The sequence below is a fragment of the Alosa sapidissima genome, chromosome 11 (assembly GCF_018492685.1).
Source record: "Alosa sapidissima isolate fAloSap1 chromosome 11, fAloSap1.pri, whole genome shotgun sequence".
NCBI classification, from domain to species: domain Eukaryota; kingdom Metazoa; phylum Chordata; class Actinopteri; order Clupeiformes; family Clupeidae; genus Alosa; species Alosa sapidissima.
Window position 1 is genome coordinate 26,352,298 of NC_055967.1, and position 20,715 is coordinate 26,373,012.

Below are 20,715 nucleotides of genomic sequence, written 5' to 3' on the forward strand. Positions count from 1 at the left end.
TGGGGTGGGGGGTGGGGGACTCAACCACACAGCAGAAGGAGGCTTGGCACCAGTGTTTATGCCCCCCCTGCTGAAAAATCCCATTATTAGCTTACAAGCTGAGTGCCCAGTCAGCAAACAATCCCTTTAAAGGCTTAGGTGGCAGGCTGGCTCCACCACACTAGGTCAGTAAGGCAGGATGCCCTGGTGTCTCTCTACCACAGTCGCCCTGAGACTATGACTTATCTTATAGGCCTACACACTGGGCCCTTCAAGGCCTGGATGTGATGGCATGAATATAGCCTATACATGAGACATAAGAATTGCTCCGACCCCTAGTCCTTGGCTTTGGGAGCAAAACTTTTGGAAATGATGGTGAAGTGCTCTGACAGCGGAGCAGACCGCATGCCCGTTCTATCAAACACGGCCCAAAGTACTGATGTAATACTGGATGTGCTATGATGCCAACCAGGTCATTCATGCCTACTCTGAGGTTTATCAGTTTAAGTCTGCCGGTATATGGTTCCAGTTACCTTGATCAAACCATGATTAGGCATCATTACCCTAATAACGCTACTGGAAGCTAAAGATAACTTTTTCGGAAAACCAAACCGCCTTCATGGTGTGACAGCTCTCATGACTAGAGGTGCCCTGAAAGGATCATGATTCTTGACACTATTCTGGGCTCCATAATATACAAGCTAAGTCGCTACAATTTAAGAGGTGAAGCCCGTCCATTTTTTCTTGTGTGTGCACGGTGAACTGACAGTATGAGGTGAACCTCTACTATCAGTAGTTAAGGAGAGAAGAGGGGTGTAGCTATATGAAAAATATGTAGCCTGGAGGTTTTTTAAGTCTGTTTTCGATTGGTGAAGAACTATTTAATAAAGTTATATTTCATAAACTTTAGTTCACATAAGTATTTTCTGTGAGAGGATTTGTTATGGCCACAGCCCCGTGTAACCTTCAGGTTCTGAAAGCCTACATCTAAAATTTCCATTAGATGCCAGATAGGTACTGCTATGGTTAGGTAACGCCATTACATGTACTATCAGGATGCTTTACATAATACCTGTTTATTAATCCTCTTCTTCAATAACTACTGAGCCTGGCTCTCATACTTATAAGTAGATATACTGTAAGTATATAAGGTGCCCTCAGTTGACAAATCACTTGAGGAAATGGCTTTTGATGTGTCATAACCAATTCTGGAGGGCGACCAATACAACTGCTGATATTAGCCTATAGCTGTGTTTAACACAATATCAAGACTTTCCATCAAGCAAGAAAAGTTAACATAACTATGCTTTATACATCTTCCTCTATATCCCCTTTGACAAGTGTAATGGACTTTGGACTGCCCATACGAACCATGGCTGCATTCTCTCCTTGACTAGTTTAAGCCACTGGACTCAGGAGAGTCAGGGGGTGTTCTTGATAAAGGGGAGCGGTATAAATAGATAGAGAGATGATGGAGGACAGGGGGTTGGGCACGTGAGGAGAAGGCAGGGGCCCCACGAGATGGACAACGTGAGTCACCCTCACACTGACTCCGACCTCCCTCCTGCCCAACCCCTTCTCTGTTCCCCAAATCTCCTGAAGTGGTCACGCTATAGAAGAGATTAAGCTAACGGGCCTCTTGGCTTAAGGTTACTGCACACTGTCTCATCACAGAATATGAGGAGCAGCTCTTTCATAGCGACATAATAACACTCTCTTGGAGATATTAATACTGTATTGCATTAAAGGTTGGCCACCATTTACGGTAAATCTTTTAAGGGTATCTTTAAAACTGTATAAGGTTAGAGTGCAAGTATGGGGACACCATCCTGCTATCTAGGATAGTAAAATGGTACTAATGAAATGATCACAATGTTTCTAAGTTACAGATTAATAAAAACATTTGTGAGATTTATCAGGAAGATTTGTTTCCACATAGAAGTCAGTAGAAGTCAGAAAAGAGCTTGTGAGGAGCAGCCAGTGGTTGCAATAAAAATGGAAAAGGGCCTTTTCTACGATCTATTTTCTACTTGAGGCATCTAGACATCAGTAAAACTCTTTAGCTTTTACGCTATTCACATGTTAAATCAATTACCACTCGCAGCAGTAGAGTAAAAACGAGTCATCCGATTAACGTCATATTTGGGGTTGGAGCAGGGACTTTTCAGTTGCCGAGTCCAATGGCTTTGACGGCCTGAACTTCCTAGACTCTGTGATATTATTAAAAGTAATTGCAGGAAACACTCAAACCCTTTAAGACGTCAACATAAAGTTATGTATTACTGCCATACGCATGTCCAACTCAGAGTGCCCAGAGAATATGCTCCGTCTATAACGAATGATCCGGACATGGTTCATTTTGTGAATTACAAAAAGACAGAAATGAGATGGAAAAGGTGCCTGACCATGGCTAAAGAAAGTAATTTCTGGATATCGCAATACATCCAGAGCAATGATAGTGCAAAGGTAACAAATGGTAACTGGTTGCAGGCACTGATCAACCATACATGTTTGTGATATTTGTTACTGTGGATTTACAAGATCTGGTTAGGCTGGTTAAACTCTAAAATTATCCTCAGGATGAATAAAGTATCTATCTATATATATATCAATCTATCTATCTATCTATCTATCTATCAATCTATCTATCTATATCTATCTATGTATCTATCTATATCTAAACAAATGTCCCTACAACTAAATGGCAAATGTACTGCTGTAAAAATTACCATTTAGAGTCAAGAATGTTTAAAGAGCTGAGGCTAGATCTCAAATAAATTGGTATTAAGCTATTGTAAGTATTATGTATTAAGTTGTCAAGCTGAATCAGATATGTGGTTCAGGACTGACACCAATTACAGCATTACAGTTTTTCTCAGTCGCTTTGGTGCTTTTCTGACATCACTATTAACATTTGCACAGCAGTTAGTGCATTTCTCAAAACAATTAGTGCAAACTGCAAAACCTAGTGGATAATCTGCAAAAGCACGTCAGTTGCTCAAAATGGATAGTCCATTCCTCAAAAGCAAGTATTTATGTCAATGAAACTGCCAGTGTCATCAAAATGAGAAGTCTTCACGCCATCGTTTATGAACAAGATAGAAAATGGCTTTGGCAGTTTGGCAGTTTATTCTCTCAGTGTTTTTCCATGCAAAAAAAGGTCAGAACTCGGTGACACTACCTGAACATGTTCAAGACAACACTATGCAGTACTTGTACAGCCATTTGAAAACTACAGTAAAGTTAGAAATTGCTGTAGTTAGGAGAGTAAGTGAGTACAAGGCACTGAATATGTACGTTTCACATTTTTACTGTATGCTCTTTGCAATTCTACAGCATTGTAACAGAATTTGATAACTAGTTCACCAATTTTGTATGTAATGACTCAAGCAATGAAATGAAGACTATTAGTTTTATTGGGAACGACTATTCAGCATCCATAAGTATAGTTCATTTTGACTGACATGACAAAGCAACTGATACATGTGCAAAAGCATTTGCAATTTGTTCAGAGGAAGGAGAAATTGCTACTATGATGTGCACAAATGACTAAACGTTGTGGAGGTTGAACTAATAGTTATGAGAATTTTCATTCTGATCTGAGAAAAGCACCAAAGCCACTGTAATTAAATAAAATTAATAAAAAGAATAATTATTATTAGGAAGGGTAAGTATGCAATTTTGTTGTAACTTCAATTTCAATCCACTTGTCTGTAGGAGTGCAGCATTTTATCACACTCCATTGAAGAACTTCACTCCTGTAAATGACCTGTAAATATGCCCACTCTGTGGGTAACAAACGAATCCATAAGTATCCGTAAGGATGTTTCAGTCTCACGACAGGTCCAGTGTCCTACAACAGCACCTCCCCCTGCTGTCTGAAAGAGATGCCTGCAGTTTCCACGTGCATTTACAAAATCTGGCTGGGTGATAAGTGTTTCCCTCACATAATGTGGCCTTTACAGATCACTTCTCATTACAATAAGCACCTTGATGTTGACATAAGGGGTAACCATGGCAAAAAGGGTGTATGGACCACCATACCATAATTTCATGTTCAAAAGACAGACCATTTCCAGCATCATCCAGAGGAGGGCAGCCAACACTGAAGTGTTGACCACTCAGTCCAACAATGACTTGAACACAAAATGATCTCATTATCAAATTACCATCTTCTCCAAAAGAGCATAAGCTTACTACCTAGCTTTTAGTTTTTAGTATACTCCTGCAAGACTCCTTTTCCGTAAGGGATAATGGACGACACGGTGGTCTGTTCACAGAAGTTAATGCACGGTCGAGGTTGTAAAACGGGCCCGACGCGAAGCGGAAAAATTGGATCTACTTCATAGGTGTGCAGATAACATACGGTTAATGGTCGTTCTAAATTACGTAGGACAATGGGAAATTCAACCAAGCAGTGGAATAATCATATATAAACATCTGAAATCTCATACATTCTGAAAGCAATGTGAAGGCCAAAGTGCAATAAAGGCAAAAAAAGCCTTATGACAGGTCACTAAATCAGAGGGTATTGCCAAGTGTAAGCCACAGGCTGTAAAATGTTGACATGAGGGTTCGTATCCATTAATATATATAAAAAATATATAACAGTCTGTTATCCTCTGGGTTTCTCCCCTACAATGTGTCCTTACTCTGGGGAGCATTACAGGGGCCTAGTTCATTATTCACCAGTGCAAAAGAAACGCTGGGAAGGAAAAAGGGCTTGCTCTCTGACTACACCCTGCCTAAACGAAGCGGTCCTCCGGTGCTGAACCCTCACACCCTTTCATGAACTAACAAGCTTGCACTTACTTCACCTCCAGACAGAAAAAAAGAGAAGGAAAAAAGAGAGAATCCGCCAGCCAAAACAGCTTTTCTGTCTGCACTTCCAGTCATATCCTACAATCTACCATCTCCCCCAGCAAAACTCACAGAATACTGCATGTCCTTTGTCACGATAAGTGTGTGCATCTGAACAACAACGTTTAGTTATTCATTCTTTTCCTGTCTTTCTTTTGATTGTTTTCATATCTGTTGTCTTGTATGTTGATGTTTTGTTTGTTATATGTAGTGTGTGGACCCCAGAAAAAGTATCTATTCTTTTCCTGCTTTTATATTTGTTGTCTTGTATGTTGGTTTCTTGTTTGTTATATGTTGTGTGTGGACCCCAGGAAGAGTATCTGCATCAGCTAATGGGGATCCAAATAAAATCATAAAATCATAAATCATAAGCACCATGTGCAACTACACAAAATAACAGTTAGTACCTGCAAAACCAAAACAAAGTTAGGCAATGGGAAAATGTTATTTTAAAGAGTTTAAAAATAAACTCAGCAGGAGGTGAGAGACAGTGCTGCTGTGAAACATTACACGGCCAAATAACCACATCTTGCTCATTTGCCGATGCAGGATGACTGATTGAATCAGACAACTCTGCAGTTCAGGCTTGAGGAGATCCACTGGATGTGACAGACGATTGAGATGGTTAGCTAGCAGCCCATGCAGTCTTTGCCTTCAGACTTTATCTTCCACTACAAGTGTCTTACAGCCCAAATCATGAGAATATGTATCAATCAGACAACACATAAATACACCTATAAAAGCCTCTTATTATTGGAGCAATTACAGCTTGAAGCACAGACACCCTTTCAACATCAGATGATTGGCTGACCTGCGTTCAATAACGTCACTGAAGTAGGTTCATTCATGGGTCTGCGGCAGGCTGCTCAATGCTGCTGGCGTGGTCAGTGTAGAAGTAGGGCAGAGAGGAGAGCGAGGGGGAGGGATAGATATCACACGAGAGTCATGGGGAATAAATGGTGAGAATGTAGAAGAGAGAAAGTGAGTCTATTCACCCCATGACATTACATTTCCTCTCTATCTCTAATAAATAGCTGAATAAAAGGGCCTCTGCAGTCACTTAAATTAAACACACAATGTGCAGGTTGCCACATTCCACCGCATCAAATGCACAGATGAAGAATTCAGCCTCTGATTTAGAACAAGAATGCAGCCAAATTCCACCGCATGCCCCGACATGTTCAGAGGGCATCAGAGTCAGTCAGAGAGCATCTGTTTAAGCTTGTAAATTGAGTCCATTTTCCTAAGAGTTAGTTGGTGGCCTGACCTAATCACCTGACCTGCCATTTTGTGATGCTGGTTTTGAAACTTTTTTGCACATGGTCACAAGAAGCTCTGCCTCAAATTGACCTGCATGTTTACAGAAACAAGCACCAAAGGCTTAACAATGGTTACATCACGCTTATTGCATGCCTTTTTAATTAGCATGCCAACACAGATAGTTTCAAACAATCTTAAGGAGGCTAATTGTGGAATAAAGTCATGCACAAGACATCAACACAAAATCAATGTAAGATCATCAGATTGCTGCAGTGCTAGCCTGGACTACCCCACCCATGACAACATTTCAGAAACTAAATATAACTTTTGAAGTAGACTAATATTCTTAGTAGACCTATTTCATGTCTAGATCAAAATTTGCAAGTATTTCAATGCAGTATGAGGCTAAAAACATCAGAGAAAGCTAGCACGACCGCTTGCCTGTGGATTGCTACCAACACATTAGGTACATCAGGTAAAATTAAATTCTCTAAAGGCTAAACGATAGGTATGGAGTTTGGAGACGTGCATGTGTTTGGTGTGTGTGTGTGTATGTGTGTGTGTGTGTGTGTGTGTGTGTGTGTGTGTGTGTGTCATATGCTCATGCAAAATGAGAGGCCCCTCTGTGACAGCAGACACCAGATAGTCTTACTGTTTCAGCAGTGGTGCCTGGGTACTGCAGTGCAGGCCTAGAGTTGATATGGAGGGAGACACACTATTTTGATCCCAAGCCCAGCAGTGGATCATTCTTGAGGTACTGAACCAAATGTGTAATTGAATTTGAGAGTGGAGAACAGTGTACTTGAACAGTAAGAGACGGTTTATTCCAGGCAAGTCCCAGAGCACATGCAGCCCAAGAGATGGGGCCGGGTCCTGACTCTTTGGGAATGTAGTCTGAACATTTCTATTCCAACAATGTGTCTGCATCAAGCTTGTTTCACAATAGAGGCAGATGAAATATGGATCATTTATACAAAACATATCCAGCCTCAACTCCTGACACTGCACTCATGGCTGGCACTGTAACTCAATAAACAGTTTATTACAGAAACACACAATGTCGTCACTGTAATCCTTTCTCTTCAGCTGGTGCAGAAGCCCTGATCTTCCCCACTAATAAACAAAGAAACAATATCCTCAGCTGACACAACCCTATAATGGGGTAAACAGTTGTTTACATGTCACATTGTTTGCTACACAAATGCAATGGGCAGACATCACACTGCTAACTTCAGACTGCTGGCTCAGAAATCTCCTGAAACTGAAATAATGGCATCTGCAATAATCTAAACTACCAATCCCCCTCACGAGTAGGGCTGCACAATTGATTGATTTTTAAATCGTAATTGCAAAATAATCGCAAATTATGCAATTAGCTAATCGCAAAGGCTGCAATTAATTGTGCTGCTCGCATCTCTGTCCCAGTGGTTAATCTTGTCACATCTATGATTTTTATATTAAAGTTATCCTCCTTGTGTGACAGACAGTGAAACTCACCTAACTGGGGTTCTGCTTATCATGAACTTTTTTAAATGATCTTGTAATTCTATTAGCTTGGTGGATATTTCATATTTACAAATATACCGTTATACGCTTATTTCTGTCTGTATTAGGGCAATTCCATGGAAAATTGACTTTTTGTCACATCCATAAGGGTCATAACGCCAGTGAAATGTATTTTGTATTATGTGAATGATAACATTCATTTTTTGTGAATTTTTTCTCATGTACATTCTTCAGCCAAAAATAGCAAATGCTCATATTTCATGTAATCATTCACATCATACCATACCATCACATTTTATTGGCGTTATGGATGTTACAAAAAACTTAATTTTCCATGGAATTGCCATGTTTTGCTTTGTCAGTCCATTCACTAGCTGAGGGTGGTGCATGACTCCCGGGGAGGCTGATGGTCACGCTACAAGACTCCAGGTCGCATAATATTTTTGACCCAGGCCTTGATCTTTATCTCTGTGGCTTTACAGAAAGCCTACTGTAAAATAATAATCAACCTGCTGTTAAAGACAATCAACTAAATGTAGCCCTAAACATAAGCAAACACATACAGGGCTTACATGTAGGCCTAGGAGGGCATCATTACCACGTCCTTAGTGATAAAACACTACATTTTTAGACAACTAGCAACTAACTTCACCTCTGAACTGCATGCGGCATGCTAGGCATGCTCACCAATTCAAAGTGGACCAACTTAAAGTGAAATAGCAGCCATATTAAACCTATAACTGAAAATCTGGAGTATGGTTTACAATGGTCCTCTATTTTGTGAAGTTATAGAGGAGGTGGATCCATGAATGTTTAACTTTAAAATGTTCCTCTACATTAAAAATGTAGTTTGGTGCACTTTCAGAATGCAGCCCTTATTTAGACAGGTAGGTCAGCAGAGCTTACTGTAAAGCAATAACATTCAGTGTCAGCGACTACAGTTAATGCTGTTGACAGGATGAGCTCAGAGATTGAACAGTGCTCTGTGAACTTAACTATGCTCAACCAAGTAAGAAATACTCAAGTCAGGAAAGGAATATAACATGTCACAGCACACAGAACTTTGTGAAAAAAGAAAGTTGACTGAATTTCAAAACAAAAGGCAAAAGCTGTTTTGAAAAGGCTGTTGAGACATTATGCTTCAAATAAACCAAAATGCACAAGAATAAACACGCTAACTCACAATGGGCTATTCGAGCCCTGCCCATCCTTCTGATCATGTCAAAGTATCCTTGAGCAAGGCACTGAACCTCAAACTCCTCCCGATGTGTGTGTGGGGGGTATATTGACACTCCAATTGTACACTATCTGTGTTGCACAGTGGCATCTCATACACATCCGATATGTATGCCACATTTACAGAAGCTTTCAAAAATTACATTTAGATGTGATATTACCAGTTCACTGTAAAGTCCCAATATCTTAGTTTATACATCTTAATGCAGCAGTTTAACATACAGTAGGCCTATGTAATCAAATTCAGTTAGAATTGGGAAAAGAGAAATATAACATTATATAATATAAAGACACGTTGGTGACACAACTTGCAATGTAAATATATAGTAGCTGAGGAGGCTTACCCGTTTTTGGCCACCAAGAGTATGTGTCAGTGACCTCTTTTGAATCTCTAGCCCTCCATCCATGTCCTGTCTTCTCAACTCAGCTGCCAGGTCCTGAGGCAAAGAGCCCTTCCAGTGAGGGTTAACCTGAGATACTTCAAACATCCCGTGCAACAGGATCAGCTGAATTACACTATCAGTAACTTCTCGGGGACCTTTACTCAAAGTTCCCTTAAATTCCAGCAGCAACAGCCTACTGGAGTGACCATTTTTCTGCGGTGCGCCAGTAAATTAGCCATGGTTCAGGGATCAAGCAAGCAGCCTTCTGATTTTTATGGCAAGGACAGAGGATCAGTTATAGACCCGATAAAGTGATGGAGAGAGTTTGATGCCATATCATCATGCACGAGTGATCTTGTGAGTCTTGTCTTGAGTCGTTTATCAGGGCTGTCCGAGAGGTAGGTATCTTGAAGCAGTCTGTGGAGACGGGAAGAAAAATAGTTCAAACGTTTTGCCAATGTAGCCAAATGAAAAATGACTGTCATGTGCCCCAAACTATAAATTAGGAAAAACAATAGATGGATTATTAAGACAAATGAACTAGATATTACAAGTACATTTAACTGAATCCCAAACGGTGATAACATCTGAGCACGCTTCTTCGGTCAACTAGCAACGACCATGCATCTGAGGATTCTTAGCTCGCTAATAAGGCAGCACAATGCATGCTTACAGGTTGTCTTGTAATGCACGCTTCACTTTCCGCTCCGAGATAAGACAGAAGACCAGTAAAGTTCAGTCAGAGCACTTCTACGGAATAACACATTTTGTAGAACAGAAGACTTGCATAATACGATTTTGTCCTTTTGATTCAGCAAATAGTATTTTTTCTCTGATTCTCGGGAGATTGTAGCATTAAGACTTTGAGGATTTTTGAGCAAGAAGCATTCTGCCCTCTAGTGAATAATAAACGCACTTGACTTTTGCTCAACCTGCAGCGAGATGTACTTGGATCAAGACGCGCTGCACTAGCAGCAAATTAGCTTATTTGTTTTAAATGATCTTGTGATTCTATTAGCTTGGTGGATATTTCATATTCACAACTATACCGTTATACGCTTATTTCTGTCTGTATTAGGGCAATTCCATGAAAATTTTACTTTTTGTCACATCCATAAGGGTCATAACGCCAGTGAAATGCCTTGGCATTTGTATTATAACTCACACTATACTGACTTTGCACACATTCACTCCTCAGCACTCTCAAACATTTCCCAACTCTGAACTCACACTATACTGACTTTGCACTCATTCACTCCTCAGCACTCATGACCCCCCCCCACACACACACACCTACAAGACTTTTAGCACTTTTACATCCCTCACCCTATGCTACAGACTTTATTATTTATTTTCTTATTTCATCACACGTCAAAACACACACACACACACATATCTGACTTTCTCCAACTTTTGTACATCTCCATAGAACTTTTTATTTATTATTTTTGATTTCTCCTCCATCTACCCATGTCCTTGATTGCCTAGCCTTTCTGCCCCCCCCCCCCCCCCCCAGCCCCACCCCACCCCACCCCCATCCCCAACACACACACAAAAAGCACACACACTTACATCATCACTGTCATCACCTCACATACATACAGCACACTGCTTGCTACAGTAAGCCTCCTCTACTTGCTGCACACTGCCCCCCCCCCCTACATACACAGCACATTGTCTTCAGGATCTTCTTCAACACACATCCTCTACATACTTACAGCACACTGCCCCCACCTACCCACACACACGCTACACACACACACACAGTCACTGCTACACTCCCCTCCCGCCCACACACACATCTTCATCACTCACATACATCATACATACAGTAATCTGCTTGCAATAGTAAGTCCCTTCACCATACTTGCAGTACACTGCCCCCCACCTCTCCCCTACATACACAGCACATTATTTCATCAGGAAGCTTCTCCAACACACATATTGCACACTGCCCACACATATTGCATACACAGCACTCTATCCCATCTCTCCCCTGTCATCCCCCCAACACACACACCAAGACCCCTGGAAGTTGGGTTAGCCCCTTGAGCCGTGGATCTGCCCAAGGTTTCTTCCTTGGTAAGGGAGTTTTTCCTTGCCCCTGTTGCTCTTGGGTGCTCCTTGTTGGTGCCCCCCCCCCCCCCCAATTCCAATCCTCCCCACCTTTCTTATGCAGCCCTTGCCACTTAATCTACTAAACCCCTCTTCTACTGCACTTTTTACCCCCCCACTTTGCACAAATAGGCTGACACCAGACATAATTTCACTGCATTTCTTACTTCCAGTAACTATATGCATGTGACAATAAACTTCCTTGTATCCTTGTATCCTTGTATCCTTATGTGAATGATAACATTCATTTTTTGTGATTTTTTTCTCATGTGTTCTTCAGCCAAAAATAGCAAATGCTCATATTTCATGTAATCATTCACATCATACCATACCATCACATTTTATTGGCATTATGGATGTTACAAAAAACGTAATTTTCCATGGAATTGCCATGTTTTGCTTTGTCAGTCCATTCACTAGCTGAGGGTGGCGCATGGCTTCCGGAGGCTGATGGTCACGCTACAAGACTCCAGGTCGCATAATATTTTTAACCCAGGCCTTGATCTTTATCTCTGTGGCTTTACAGAAAGCCTACTGTAAAATAATAATCAACCTGCTGTTAAAGACAATCAACTAAATTTAGCCCTAAACATAAGCAAACACATACAGGGCTTACATGTAGGCCTAGGAGTTACTACGTCCTTAGTGATAAAACACTACATTTTTAGACAACTAGCAACTAACTTCACCTCTGAACTGCACGCGCTGATGGAAAGCAGGCAGATCAACAAATGGAAGATGGAAGGCAGCGATCAACAAAGTTTAGGACCTCCCATTCTTCTGAGATACAGTAGCCTACCATAAATAACATTGTCAAAAAATCTCAATGTCAACAGCTATTTCCCACACCTACTAGAACTAGAACTATCATGGGAATGTGTCCTAATTCACACATAATGCATTTATTTTCCTTAGGCTATTGATCATTGATATTGCATTAACATTATTGCTTATTATTGCTATTTTCCTTAATGTAGTCTTACCAACATTTTAAAACTTTTATTTGTAAGTCGCTTTGGGCAATAGCTAAATCAAATAACCATAACCATAATTCTTGTGTGTAAGAATGCGTAATGTTGATTCTGTGTTCGGGATTCCATTTTAGAAAATAGTTGTAAAATTGTGTCATTGGATATGTATGGTTCCTTGTCTATAAACTATTTTCCCTAATGTGTCGTATCCATGTATAGGTTGATATTACCCTGAACTGAAGCGAAACGGATTGCCCACCTCAGCACCAAGATCCAGCATATAGCCAGCTCCTGTCCAGCACCTAATAGCCATAACCTCTCTCCAAGGCCAATGCACACTGGTTGACGATGTAGGTCACACTAAAGGACTGTAATTAAATTGCAGCTTGATGGCCATTCCTGGCAGGCCCTGGTAGACAGTTTCTACCATTTCCCCGGTGCGACCTAGCACGGTCAGCAGAAAGCACCCAGCTGAGGACATTATAGAGTGGGAAAGCCACTATCCGAGTCCAGGCTAGAGACCAGGAGATGAATCACAAGTTTTGCCTCGCCGACATGCAGCAGGACCCCTGCATCTTAAGACTGCATTGTTGCTACCAGTCAGGACGGTTTCTCACTGCAGGCCGAGTGCTGCTGTACTGTTACCAGCCCAGGTAGACTTCTGCATCAGCATCTCTACCTCCAGCTTCAGGCCTGGGGTCTTTTGCATCGCTGAGCCAGAGGCGCTATGTCATCGCTCTCAGTCCAAGGGTCCTCCTCTACCTCTTGCTGGTCAAAGCCAAAAGGGTCCTCCACTTTGCCAGCATCAGTCAGGAGGACCTCATCATCACTCAGGGTGCTTGCTCTGTGGCCATGTTGGTCTTGGGCTGGGCTTCTCAGCTGTGAAATAGTCATCCACTTGTCTCAGCCCAAGTCCAATTCAAGTTAACTTAAGATCTCAAAATATTTATTTTTTTCTTGTCAATCTGTTTTTATTTTGTCTTATTTCTTCTAAGGATCCCTTGGGAGAAATAGGTGAGATTTCAGGTTTTGTATTGGTAGCTGTGATAAATGGTCGAGGCCAAGTTCCTGAATATGCTTGACAATTTACCTGTTCTATATATTTCTAATTTTAAACAGGTAAAGGGTAAAACTTTATGCCTACATGTCCTATAAATTCCTCAGCTGAGTAGCCTACTTAACATGTTCCTCCAGCCCAAGTCTGCTGCCTACCTGGTCCTGACCTGTACCCTTGCTGCCTGAGACAGCATCTGTCCTGCTGCCTGCTGGTGTGTGTGACTGTGAGGGATATTGAAGGGTAAATTAGGTTGTCACAACTTCTGTTCTGTGCAGTAGATTAGTTTTCCCTCAATCTACATAAGAACCCACAGGCTATGTTGGCTATGTGTTCATTACCTCAAGACAAATTACCATAATTAGGGTAAACTACAACAGCGCAAATCTAACACCAGAAAGGTCAAACGTTTCTTGAGGGCATTTGAATTCTTTTACAATGTCGTATATCGCAACATTCTAGGATAGGGCGTTATGGAATTGGCAGTACAAGCCTGAAACACAGCCCAAGTGATTTTGTAGGTAGTTTTCTATGTGACAAAATATTCATCGTCAAAAATAAACCCGAAACCAGTTGCCAGACCAGTTCCAGGTTCCTTCTGCAAAAAGTTTACGCTACGCCCTCTACGCGCATGCGCATAACTAACTACAGCCGAAACTTGTTCGAGTTTGTAAAGGAAGCTATCAGCTATTTAGATAGATTTTGTATGCGTAACGAAATGGTTAGGCGTTAGTGTTGACTAGAAAATATAGTAACGTTAAATTAGACAAGATAGCAATTTCTTATGAGAAAGAGGATGCGTTGGATAGGTAATTTCGAAACACGATTACTGTGTTTTCTGAAAAGCTAACGTTAGCGTTAGCAAGCTAACGTTGCTGTTAGGCTAGTACATCCATCGGATTATTTCAATTTAAGCGATGGCTTTTCAGCTGACACAGCAACTTGGATAACGTTACATATCATATATACGCAAATTAGGCACTAGGATAAATATGTATTTCGTTATCTCGGCTAAATCAGCTGGAATAAACAGTTTTGAAAAAACGGTGGATGTTTCTGGGCCCTGGTAATGCGAACCGACCACTCAATTCATCTGCACGACCAGCGTTAGCCGAAGTATAGACGTTAGCTAGAAAAAAGTCCACTAAGTAAACAACCTACCGAATCGGCGCTATAAGGACAAAATATCAACCGTGGATTTGCTGACTGACACATTCCTAAATGTAAGTGTTTATTTTTCTTTTGTATTGTGTTCTGCTGCATAACTTGGCAGGCTGGCAACATAAATGGTAGCGATATTTATTTTGTAGCAAGCTATCCTACGTACGATAGGCTAACTATAAGATGGACTGTCTCAAATGTGGGATGGCTAAACTGTGCGACCACAGCATTGGTGTGAGGCTAGAAATGCTAGCCGTCTCCGTTGAACCCAGACGAGTAGTAAATTGATTGTAATCTAACTATCTAAGTTAGCGTAAGGCGATGTTGAACATTTCGTCTATCTGAAACAAATGCGCAACAATTAACTTTATTTGTTCACCATTTTATTAACTAAAGATTGGGTGGAATCAGCCTAGATTCTATGTAATGTAACGTTAGATGAAGGCAGCGATGAACGGCAGTAAAATAAAGTTATCATTGCTAACTAACTATCTATACTATGGCTAATTAGGAATCATAACGTTAACTGATTTGGCTACCAAATTCAGTGAGAAGCAAACTTCTGTAAGCTGGCTCGTTACTTCATGAGGCGGCGTTGGGCCCCCTTAAAGTTGGCTTGTTATAGTAAGCTAGCCCTACAATTGTAGAAGCTATGGTATTCTTAAAAAATGGCCGTGATTCACTGAATCGGCACAAAAGAACGTTAGCCACGCAGCGCTGATTTACCGTCAACATGTTTCAGAGTGCACATTTGTTTAGAAAATGGATATAACGTCAATGTGTATCGTTGTGCAAGTTTGTTAACTTCTAAGAGTACAAGACTAGTGCAGCTAATTATCCAATTATGTCAGCTAACAGTAGCAATACATTGTACAACAATACACAAGGAACCGATTATGGTTTATGTTTTAATGTTTGTCTTCTATTTGTTTTCTTTAATGTGTTGCCTAAACTTTAGTTACTATTCTTTACTCAACCAGTGCCTAGAGAGGATAGTTACTCCCAACAACTTTTGAAGTGGGCGTAGTTTTTAGATGATTGCGCTACCTGACTTTCATTCATTGCTTTGATGTTTGAAATGTACACCAAAGAAGAAAGCTCATATGAGTCCATCGATAACTTTTAGGCTGCGAATGGTGGTGTACGTGACTGAAGAATCCCATAGACGTGTAAACGCCATCTTAGAAATACTAAGTTCTCTTTCAGTCTTTATATGTAAATTACATCAAGATGGTCAGCCTTGTAGCCCTGTAGATGTTAATCAATTTCAATGCGGACTACTGAGATTGGTGAATTAGATGTCCTGACTCTTGAAAACACTGTTTTGAGGGTGTAGATAATCACAATTTATTTTTATTTGTATTTTTTTTTATCATTTAGTAAAATTGTTTGGTGGTTTGTAGTGTTGTGCTATTGTTTGTGAATTCTTGATTATTGATTGACCTCCTGAAACCTTGTCTTCTGACTCACTTTCTTGCAACAGAATATCTGAAGCATGGTTGTTATGCTGATGTCGAAAGAACAGGGAACACTGATGGCTGGATATAGGTTTGTGTCTTGTTACATAAGACTTTTGCAGTAAAGCCATCCTGTACCTTTAACATGCCAAATTTCCAGTGGTAATACTTATTCACTAATGTTTATCTCGGTTTCTGATATTGTGTTTATTGCCGTTTTGCCTTGTTATCCCAGGCATCGAATGTTCCTCTAGAAAAGCCATGGGTAGCTGCTGTAGCTGTCCCGATAAAGAGTCAATACCTGATAATCACCAAAGTAAATTCAAGGTAAGATTGCCCCAGAACATCTGGAGTGAAATGGACATGATCCGCTGTTTTAGATTCAGAGATTTATTTACAGTTATAAAAGTTACAAGTACTTGTACTAGTGAAATGTAAATCCGGTTAACTCCATGAATGTGCAACATGGAAGAGATCAGCACCTGGACAGATTTGGTTGTAATGTAGAGTTGTGTGTTGCACAGGTGGTCAATGTTGACGATGATGGAAATGAGTTGGGTGCTGGCATCATGGAGCTGACCGACGTGGAGCTGGTGCTACGCACCCGCAAGTGTGAGGCTGTCAAGTGGCCCTACCTGTGCTTGCGTCGCTATGGCTACGACTCCAACCTCTTCTCCTTCGAGAGTGGCCGACGCTGCCAGACTGGACAAGGTGAGCTGAACCATCGTTAATTCACCTGCTGTTTACACACTCCTTATTCCCCATAACCCTTAGCTTGGGAAGATGACGTTACTTGTCATTTTAGAGAGAGATTGTGTGTGTGAGGGCTGTCTACTATGCTTACTGATTTCCTAAAATAGTATTCAAGTTTTCCTAAAATAGTAGTATTCAATCAGATGAGGAGATGAATGCTTGGGTGATGTGGAGACCCACCCTGTAAAATTTAGAAAAATCCATCTGGGATATCACTAGAGTGGCCTTATGTGCTGCTGATGCGAACTCTTTCTAAGTTGTTAATTGAAGATTGTCAACTTTGACCCATGCTTTCAAAAGGATAAGACCAAGATCTGGGGTGAGAGACTTGTTTGCTCCGGTAAGTCCAGTAAGACCAGGCTTGTTGTGACCATCTCTTCTTCCCCCAACACACTGACCCAAGTGCCCCCAGACTGCACAGTGACCTCTGCATAAAATGCTGCAGCCCGTGGGTGTGCGAGCTGGGCCCAGGGATGCTGCATTTTTAGTGGGTTGTCCTGTTTGATCATGCTGCCACATACTTTTTTGTAGTGTTTCCATTGTGGTGTTTTGCTCTATCCTCCTTGTTAAAAGTATAGCTGTCAAAAGTTAGCTTTGCACTCCCCCTTGGACTGGTGCTGGTGTCAGTCTGTGATGTTGTCACAACTGCTGTTTTGGTGTGTGTGTGTGTGTGTCTGTCTGTGTGTGTGTGTCTGTGTGCGCATGCCCGTTCTTTTGGACCTCCTGTTGCCAGTGCACCTCTCACCGTTTGTCGTCCGCAGGGATCTTCGCCTTCAAGTGTGCCCGGGCCGAGGAGATCTTCAACATGCTGCAGGAGATCATGCACAGCAACAGCATCAGCGTGGTGGAGGAGCCGGTGTTCGAGCCCAACCACACGCAGCCAGAGCTGGACCAGACCCAAGCTCCGCGCACCCCCACCAGTAAGACCCGCTCCGCACACTGCTGCTCTCGCTGCCAGTTTTACTCTCTCGCTCACTCGCTCACTCGCTCACTCACGCACTCACTACTCACTCATGCAGGCACGCAAGACAGACAGACAGTATTACCTATTGTTTGTCACTTTTACAATATCCGCTGAACCAGTCAATGCAGTGTTTCAGCAGAATAAAGGGAGGGGTATCATTTTATTTGATTGGATTCAGGTCAAATACCAGCAACCAATTTGTGAACTGCTTCTTAGAAATCTTGGTGGGGGGGGGTGTAGCTAAGTACCTTTTACTTTATTTGGTTCTTGCCTTCACCTGATGAAGCCAAATTGTGGATTGATGATGTTTCAAAGATCAGTGACTTACCTGATTGGTAGCCTTGCCTGTAAATTGCTCTTTTGCTCTTTAATTTATGTGATGTGTTTTGTTTGTCTGCAGCTCCAGGGAACTCTCTTCCCATGTTACCCAATGGCAGCTTGCGGTACCCGTCTCTAGGTGATGCCTCGTCGCACCCCTCCAGCCGGCACCCGTCTGTGGGCAGCACACGTCTACCCTCAGTGGGCGAAGAGTCCACTCACCCGCTCCTGGCACCGGACGAGGCCTCACGGGTGAGTGCAGGCGCCTGTTCCAAAGGAATGGAAATTAGGAATGCATTTTATAATTGCCTCAACATGGTCGTGCTACTACCCTGATATTTTTACTGTTCCTTAAATGGTTATTAGTACACTACATTCTCATGGAAGGCTAATGCTATTTTTACTGTTCCTTAAAAGAACACTCCCAACTTCTTGAGAAATGATCTTATTGCCGTCTACCCCAGTTCAATAAGAGGATACATACTCTTCTCTTCTGAGTGTGCAATAACCCAGTCTAACACCATTAGCCTAGCTTAGCATATTTTACTGTAAGTGGGTTAAAACAGTTAGCCTATAGGTCCCTTTTAGCTTTACGCTAGATATAGGCTAACTGGTCTATACAGTCTTAAGGGGAGCATCATCCTAAACACCAGTGCATAGCCACAGTTTTGCATAAGGTTGCTGTGTCCAGGTGTCTGACCTGTTTGTGCTGTGTCCTTGTGCAGGCCCATACGTATGTGAACACTACAGGACTCCTGGATGAGCCCTCCAGCCCTGGCGTGGGGACCACCCCTGTGGAGACGACCTGCCCGTTTCTGGAAGGCCAGCCGGAGGACGTGCCGCCAGACCCTGGGCCTCGCGTGCAGCTGGAGCCTGAGAGCGTGAGGTTTGTGCTGGGCCCCACGCCAGTGCAGCGACGGCAGCAGCAGCAGCAGCAGCACGAGGACCCGCCCAGCGAGGACCAACCTCCCAGCTCCAACGGAGGTCAATGCGTGGGGTCGGCAGCGACCAGGGAGAGCAGCCGATCAGAGGCAGAGACACCCACACCCGCTCCACGAGAGCCGGAGCCCCCTAGTAACGGCAACACAACGGCAGCGGCAGCCTCGACTTCGTCTTCTCACCCTCGGCGCCACCGCCACAGGCCGCCCCCCCTCACCCCGGACCCAGTCAACGTCAACAACTCGGCCCTGCGCCGGACGGCCCTGCTGGACTACGAGAACCTGCCTGCGCTGCCGCCGCTGCGCGAGGTGCCCCGCACCGGCTCGGAGGAGGAGGAAGAGGACGACGAGGAAGAGGACGAAGAGCAGCCCAAGACGCCCTCGCTGAACGGCTTCCACCACCCCCACCACCACCACCATCATCATCATCATCATCCCCACCCCCACCACTACCAGCAGGTACGCCAGCACAGCCCCGACCCTACGCACTACTACATCAACACGGAGAACGTGACGGCGCCCCTCAGCGCCCGGCTCCCCGAGTCGGCCCGATGGCGGGACCAACGGTCCATGCCGACCGTCTTTAACTTCGACTTCCGCCGGTCGATCGACCCCAGCCAGCGGCAGCTCAACTACATCGAGGTGGAGACAGATGGGCGCATAGGAGGAGGAGTGGGAGGCGGAGGAGGTGGTGCTGGCTCAGACTCCAGCAACCCACACACGCCCAAGACCCCCACCTCGCCGCTCCAACTGCCACACACGCCCACCCGCCGGACGGAGCTGTACGCCGTCATCGACGTGGAGCGCACGGCCGCCATGTCCAGCCTCCAGAAAGCACTGCCCCGCTACGACGGTACCTCCAGGAAAACACGCCACAACAGCGTGGACCTGCCCATGTGAGAGGCCTCACGAACATAGACACAGACCAGAGACGTCTTAAAGTGAGACACAAACACGTGCCTATTTAAACGCCATGAACTGGACGCCAGTTTTTTTTTTTTTTATATATATATATATACATAAACAGTCAGTACTTGGAACACCTCCGTACATATGGCACAGCAACCCACGCTATCTGGTGCCCACTTAGAAGGGAACTCGAGGAGAACCCAGGTGCTTTGTCGTTCTACCATTTATTTTTATTCCTATGGTAATATAATGCTACTATTCTTACACTCATTTTCCAGTGCCTGTGTATTGGTTTTATTATGTTAATAACAAGGTTGGACTACATTCCCGGTCCGTCCCATGTGGTACAGATCAGTATTACTGACCCAACATTCCTCGTTTTCTTTCCAAAATGAAATGAGACCACAGGATGTCTTCATTTCAGTATGTACGAATATCATGGTACACTACATTGTCAATTTTCTGACTGCATACGGTAGATTCGTCTTGGCACAATAAAATGTTTATTTTGTTCGATTTGTACTCCCTTTAGTGGTGGTCTTTCCTAGATTATGGATTTTCACATGTTGAGACACTTCTGGATTAGGGATGCTACTAATTAATCCATCAACTAATTTGTTGATTACTCTGATACATTTTCCTCCAAAAATCAACTCTTATATTAGTTCACGTGTACACTAGAAATATTGATGTCGGCTCGGCATATTAACAACAGTCGATTATGTTGACTAATCGCGGCAGACCTATTCTGGATGATGGTTATTTTACTAGACTGATTAATAGTCAACATTTATATTGCACGTGTCAGTTTTTAAGTTTGCTATGTTGTCTCCACACAAGGAGATCTGTAT

General features: G+C 42.8%; 1 protein-coding gene across 2 annotated transcripts; it reads left to right on the forward strand.

Annotated features, from left to right (window-relative positions):
- The first annotated feature begins 13,986 nt into the window (after nucleotides 1-13,986).
- frs2b (fibroblast growth factor receptor substrate 2b) lies at nucleotides 13,987-20,380 on the forward strand. Of its 2 annotated transcripts, XM_042109559.1 has the most exons (7): nucleotides 13,987-14,587; nucleotides 16,009-16,073; nucleotides 16,218-16,309; nucleotides 16,507-16,693; nucleotides 17,497-17,655; nucleotides 18,100-18,269; nucleotides 18,743-20,380. In XM_042109559.1, the coding sequence occupies exons 3-7, from the start codon at nucleotides 16,244-16,246 to the stop codon at nucleotides 19,853-19,855; spliced, it is 1,695 nt and encodes a 564-aa protein (XP_041965493.1). In that variant the 5' UTR covers nucleotides 13,987-14,587; nucleotides 16,009-16,073; nucleotides 16,218-16,243; the 3' UTR covers nucleotides 19,856-20,380. The 2 variants fall into 2 exon arrangements, with proteins under 2 accessions (XP_041965493.1, XP_041965494.1); XM_042109560.1 differs by lacking the exons at nucleotides 13,987-14,587; nucleotides 16,009-16,073; nucleotides 16,218-16,309; nucleotides 16,507-16,693 and adding an exon at nucleotides 16,701-17,075.
- The last annotated feature ends 335 nt before the right edge of the window (nucleotides 20,381-20,715 follow it).